Here is a 6,000-nt window from a genome sequence, read left to right as displayed (position 1 = left end):
TGCCTCAGGCTTCCTCCTCCCTCTACCAGGGCACCCGGAAGTGAGAGGATGGAATGCCACAAGCAGCGACTGGCATTTTTGGTGGTGACACTGGCATTTTTTTTTAAAAAAAGATTTATTTATTTGAAAGTCAGTTACAGAGAAAGAGAGAGAGAGAGAGAGAATCTTCCATCTGATGGTTCACTCCCCAATTGGCTGCAACGGCTGGAGCTGATCCGATCTGAAGCCATGTGCCAGGAGCCTCTTCCAGGTCTCCCACACGGGTACACGTTGCCCAAGGCGTGGGCCATATTCTACTGCCTTCTCAGGTCATAGCAGAGAGCTGGATCAGAAGTTGAGCAGCTGGGACTCAAACCAACACCCATATGGGATGCCGGCACTGCAGGTGGCAGGTTTACCCGCTATGCCACAGCACCAGCACCAGCATTTCATTTCAAAGGCACAATTTCCATTTTTTATTTTAAGATCTATTTATTGAGTTGGAGAGAGGGAGCTAGAGATCTTCCAACTGCTGGTTCACTCCCCAAATGGCTGCAATGACTGGGGCTGGGCCAGGTCAAAGCCAGGAGCTTCTTCTGGGTCTCCCACGTGGATGTAGGGGGCCCAAACACTTGTGTCATCTTCTGCTTTCCCAGGCCATAGCACAGAGCTGGATCGGAAGTGGAGCAGCCAGGACTGAAACTGGGACCCATATAGGATGCTGGCATTGCAGGCAGCTGCTTTACCCACTACGCCACAGCACTGGCCCCACAATTTCCACTTTCTACACAAGAAAGCTGAGGCCAAGAGCTGGTGTCACTGGCACTGGGGCCAGGATGCAGGGCTGACGGGGTCGCTGGGCAGCAGCTCAGCCTGTGTCCCCTTCAGCCGCCTCGGGCCAACACCCAGCGCACGCTCCTCTGAGCTGGGTTGAGAAGGGGCTAGGGTCACTGGCGATCTTCCAGGAGGGTCTAGGGGTAAGACACGCCAGGAGGGAAACAGGCAAATGCCAGTCTATCTGGGAAATGAGGATGTTCTGACTGAATCCCAAGTCAACCTCTCAACGTGACATTCCTGATCTCCCTGGCCTCAACCACCTCGCCTGCAGGCTCTGGTCCAGCAGAGGGTGTTCAGTGCCACAGTGGGCTATGCTCTGACCTCCAGGCCTCCGCGGAAGCCATTCCCTCCAGCTGGACGATCTTCCTCACAAGTGCCAGCCTGTTAGTTGTTCCCAGCATTCTTCCTTCCCGCTTTGCCAACAAAACTTGGTTTTACTGGATATAATTGGTGCCCAGCCCCAGGGAACAAGGCTTGGGCTATGGCCTGTCTGTTCTCCTTTTCTGATTTCTCAAAGTGGCCATTGGAGGTATCCCTTGTGACCAGCTTCCTGGCCAATGGCACCCTCAGGGGAGAAGTCTGCTCTCAGCACAGCAGTTGTTCCGCAGCTGGGAGACAACCAGACCCTCCGGAGGACTGGGTGGTAGCTGATAAGAGCCCATTTCCTTGGTAACACTGTTAATGCCCACAAATACAAAAACTGCCCAAAGTGAGCAAAACATTTCCCTGTTTCTTTTTTGCCAGTTATTCTTTGCAACTAGAAGCATTCCTAATTGATAAATCAGCCTTGAGGTTATAACTCTAAAAAAAGTCACTTTAAGAGGCAGGCAGATGGCACAGCAGCTAAGCTGCACCTTGGGACACCTGTAGCCTGAGTGCCTGGTTCGTGTCCTGGCTCCTCTGCTTCCAATCCAGCTTCCCTGCTGATGGGCACCCTGGGAGGCAGCAAGTGATGGCTCCAGGACTTGGGTTCCTGATACTCACGTGGGAAACCTGGATTGGGTTCTGGGCTCCGGCTTTGACCTGGCCTAGTCCTGGCTTTTGTGGGTATTTGGGAGTGAATGAACAGATGGAAGAGCTCCAGCTCTCTACCTTTCAGATTAAAAACAAAAGAAGTAGATTTAAAAAGGTCACTTTCTCCAGGAAACATTCTCTGGCTGCTAAGAAAAGCAGGAAGGGGCCCCTCGTCAGCACAGTGGAGGCGACCTCTGCACCTGTTCACTCAACCTGTGCCCCCTCCATGAGGTAGGCAGCAGGGGTCCAGCAGTGTTCACCACCTCTAAACCATCATCTCTGCTGAACGACTTCGCACACTCAAAGCTGATGGCTGGCACAGCCTCCTGGAGGGCAGATGAGCCCGCAGACGGCTGGCCAGACCTGGAAGGACCACTTAACCTGTCAGGAACAGAGCAGGTGTGCACTCGTGTGCAGTGGGATGGGTGTCACTTTGCCTGGCTAGGAAGGACGGCAGCTGCTCCCTGCACTGCACAACCTCACAACAGCTGTCACTTCTGCAAGTGGCTGAACACTTCCTTCTCCCTGCCTCGGTCCAGTCTTAGCCAGGGCTACACCCACCCCCGCACCCTGGTCCATGTGTGATCTAGAGGCGCTCACTTGTACCTGGAAGGACAATGAGACACCCAAGCTGCTGGCCCCTCCCACAGTGGCATTGTGCCTTCTGTATCATTGTCCCTGCTTACTCACCTACAAGACATTGTAAAAAGTTTCATTTTGAGTCACCCAGTTCTATCTTCATGTGTCACCATCCTGCTTCTCCCGTATGTCTCTCCCATGAGGTGGTCCTGTCTCTCAGAGCAAGTGGGACATCTGAGCAGACTATAAACTGGATGTTTTAGTACATTAATTCATCTAACCCTCAAAATAGTCAGTACTTTCATTTTCCACAGAAATCACAATACATTTCCGCACTCAGTGAGCGCTGTGGCAGCTACCTTACACACGCCATCGCTGATCTTCCTGAAAAGCTGCTGCAGTAACTTATTTCCCATTTAGCAGATGAAGAAACTGAGGTTCAGCAAATAAAAGCCGTAAGAAGTCAGGTCTGTCCAACCCCAGAGCATGTCAGGGTTGAGCCAAGCCAGACAAGGGACCCACTTGTCTGTTGAATAACAGCTGAGGGAGAGTCCATCAACGATCTCAGTAGAAAACTTTATTATACATAAAGATTCTTACCACTAACGAATGCAGACAGGCTAGGAGACGATGGGACTGGATGGAGGCTGGCTAGCTCTTTGGAAAGTGAACAGGTTTAGGTGGCTTAGTGTCATGCCACACTGATTGGTCGGGCAGACGGGAGGACAGGTGCCAAACACCAGGCGGGGGTAGGGGGCATCAGGGCACGAGTGTAACTGCTCTCTCTGCCCACTCTGCCTTCCTGTGACCTGGGCTTCGGAGGATGGCACACCCGGAAGCAAGCGACTGAAGCAAGGGGGCTTCCTGTGGTGGCCCAGGCTCGTCTCTGAAGTCACGGCGACACCACTGTAAGCAAGATGTTTAATGGGATGATCTCCACAAACTACACACAGGTTTCTAACCATCACATCCATCACACGCAGTGAAGTACAAAACATTAAGTTACAGGCTGTGGGGGAGAAGGTAGCACCCAGGGTGGCACCTTCCAGTCCTGGTTGTTCTAGGGTGGGGGTGGGAGAGAAGGTCTTTGTTTAAACTGAGCCCCTCATTTCAATGTACAAAAGAATTACTCTGATCGATATTAAATTGTATTGAAAACAAAATGAACTAAAAAGCAAATACTACTCTATGTTGGGGTGGAAGTGGAGGAAAGAATGAGTCCTTCAAAGCAGGGAGGGAGACGGCTGGGGGAAGGTTCCGTGCTGTGACTCCGGGTGGTCACTCACGCTGCTCCATTTTTACTTTCGGTGGTCTAAGGAAGGTCCGGTTCTTCTTCTCTTTCTTCCCCTTTGTATTTGCTTGGAAGTTCCGCCAGCTGTCCACGCGCCCATCTCGACTTTCCTAAGGAAGACACAAGCGGACCAGAGGAAGGGCCTGCACCTGCCCTGCCACCCACTCTCCCTCCTGCAGCCCCGCCCAGTTCGGCCCAACAGGCGGATCTAGGAGCAGAACAGAGCAAGACTGCTGTCCTGCTTCCATGGCCGGCCCTACAAAGTGCCTGAGAAAGCAGGATGCATTCAAAGAGGACAAACTGAGAAGTATTCACATAAAGTATCACAGAAACGAGGCCAGACACTGCCAGTCTTCACAAAGGATGACTACAGTGTGCACTGCCAACCAGCATTTCACAAGCGACACGCTGGAGCTCAGAGGGGCTAAGTCGTGTTCTCAAACCCAGGCAGCGAGCCAGCAGCACAAGCCCTCTTTCTGCTGCACCCCAAACCTGGAATGCAGGCCTCAACGTCTAGTGTTGTGGAGAGGGCCACTAGGATCTTGACCTCAAACTCATCTCCGTGGGGCCTGCTCTTGTTCTCTCTCTCAAACAATAAGTGGAACAAAAACAAAGTCATCAATTCTGCACAGCCAACCACTACCCCTAAATCCTACCAAAGACCAAATGTCACCCCAATCCAGAAATTGGCCAAACACCTGAAGGCTAAAACCAGGGTATCAAAAAGGAATCAAGTCCAAGGAAGTGTCCCTTTAGGCAGAATCCAGTGTCACAAGAACCTCAGTTCTGACTAACAGCCCTCCCAGCAGCGGCTGCTCCAAGTCTGCCTCCTAAGTGAAATGTGCGACCTACGTTCCTGGAGCCCGTTCGGTGGCTGTGCCTACCACACACTCTAAAGGTCAGTCAGACCCTCGTGTCCGTGCCGAGGCCGCAGGGCTTAGAGGAGGCTGAGCCAAGAGCAGACTCTCCTACAGCTCCTCCTTGCCCCGCGTGCCTCTGGCCGTTTACCCGTCAGGCATGGAAATGCCCCAGAAACCAAATTTCTTGATTCTAGAAGAATCTCTGCCCACCCACCCCCCCCCGACATTTACCTCGAAGTTTTTCTGCCACTCCCGCTCGCGTTTGGCTTTTTCTTGAGCTTCAATCTCTTCTTCCCGCTGTCGTTTCCTAGGAGGAGCAGGCCGCAGTTCTTACAGGGCGCGTGGGGACGGTCAGCCCTGCAGGACAGGGCGACTCCTCGCGAGAGCGAGCACAGAAGGGAAGTCTACAAACAGGGCTGCCTAGAAAGGGCTCTAAGCATTTTCATGACTGTCTCCTTCCAGATTTGGTGAAAGACAGAAACATCTCTGCTAGACAGACAGACAGACAAGACCATCAAAGTCCAGCCAATAATCATCAAAGAGTTGGGGCTCAGTCGGTAGCACAGCTACGTCAACACCATATTTCAGCACAGTGACCATTACAGCAGCACAAGTTCTTACTCAAGAGGATTCCTGCACAAAACCCTATGTCAAGGACAGGCGTCTTGGGGCAGCAGTCAAGATGCTACTTGGGGTACCCAGATCTTGTATCAAAGTACCTGAGTTCAAGCCATGTTTTACTTTTTTTTTTAAAGATTTATGTATTTGGGGCCGGCACTGTGGTGTAGTGGGTGGGGCCGCCACCTGCAGTGCCAGCATCCCATATGGGTGCCAGTTCGAGTCCCAGCTGCTCCACTTCCGATCCAGCTCTGTTGTGGCCTGGGAAAGCAGTGGAAGAAGGTCCAAGTCTTTGGGCCCCTGTACCCTCAGGGAAGATCCAGAGGAAGCTCCTGGCTCCTGGCTTTGGATCGGTGCAACTCTGGTCGTGGTGGCCATCTGGGGAGTGAACCAGTGGATGGAAGACATCTCTCTCTCTCTCTGCTTCCTCTGGGTCTCCCACACGGGTGTAGGGGCCTAAGGACTTGGGCCATCTTCTACTGCTTTCTCAGGCCATAGCAGAGAGCTGGATCGGAAGTGGAGCAGCTGGGACTCGAACTGGCGCCCATGTGGGATGCTGGCACTGCAGGTGGCAGTTTTACAGGCTACACCACAGCACAAGCCCCCCAACCTTATCTTTTTTTTTTTTTTTTTAAAGATTTACTTATTTATTTTAAAGTCAGAGTTACAGAGAGAGAGAGGCTCCCATCTACTGGTTTACTCCCCAATTGGCTGCAGCAGCCGGAGCTGCACCGCTCCGAAGCCAGGAGCCATGAGCTTCCTCCAAGTCTCCCATGCGGGTTCAAGGGCCCAAGGACTTGGGCCATCTTCTACTGTTCTCCC

At 52.4% G+C, this 6,000-nt stretch overlaps 1 protein-coding gene across 9 annotated transcripts in view; it reads right to left on the bottom strand.

Annotated features, from left to right (window-relative positions):
* Positions 1-2,966: 2,966 nt before the first annotated feature.
* Positions 2,967-6,000, bottom strand: part of DNAJC8 (DnaJ heat shock protein family (Hsp40) member C8) — a 27,653-nt gene continuing 24,619 nt past the window's right edge. For 5 of the 9 annotated variants that reach the window (XR_016211186.1, XM_089301205.1, XM_070078979.2 and 2 more), the window contains 2 exons: positions 4,792-4,867; positions 2,967-3,810 (listed from right to left, as the gene is read on the bottom strand). Coding sequence is in view for 7 of the 9 variants with exons in the window: in XM_089301205.1 (XP_089157331.1) it covers positions 3,688-3,810; positions 4,792-4,867 (199 nt within the window). In the remaining 2 variants the exon portion in view is untranslated. Of the gene's footprint in view, positions 3,811-4,791; positions 4,918-6,000 lie in introns of all 9 variants that reach the window. The other 4 variants (XR_016211187.1, XM_089301201.1, XM_070078978.2 and 1 more) reach the window with 1 other exon arrangement.

This window comes from Oryctolagus cuniculus, chromosome 7, assembly GCF_051225735.1.
Source record: "Oryctolagus cuniculus isolate XC-2025 breed Fujian yellow rabbit chromosome 7, ASM5122573v1, whole genome shotgun sequence".
Taxonomy (NCBI): Eukaryota; Metazoa; Chordata; class Mammalia; order Lagomorpha; family Leporidae; genus Oryctolagus; species Oryctolagus cuniculus.
Note: the sequence above shows the minus strand (reverse complement) of the source record. Positions and strands in the feature narration are given on the sequence as shown.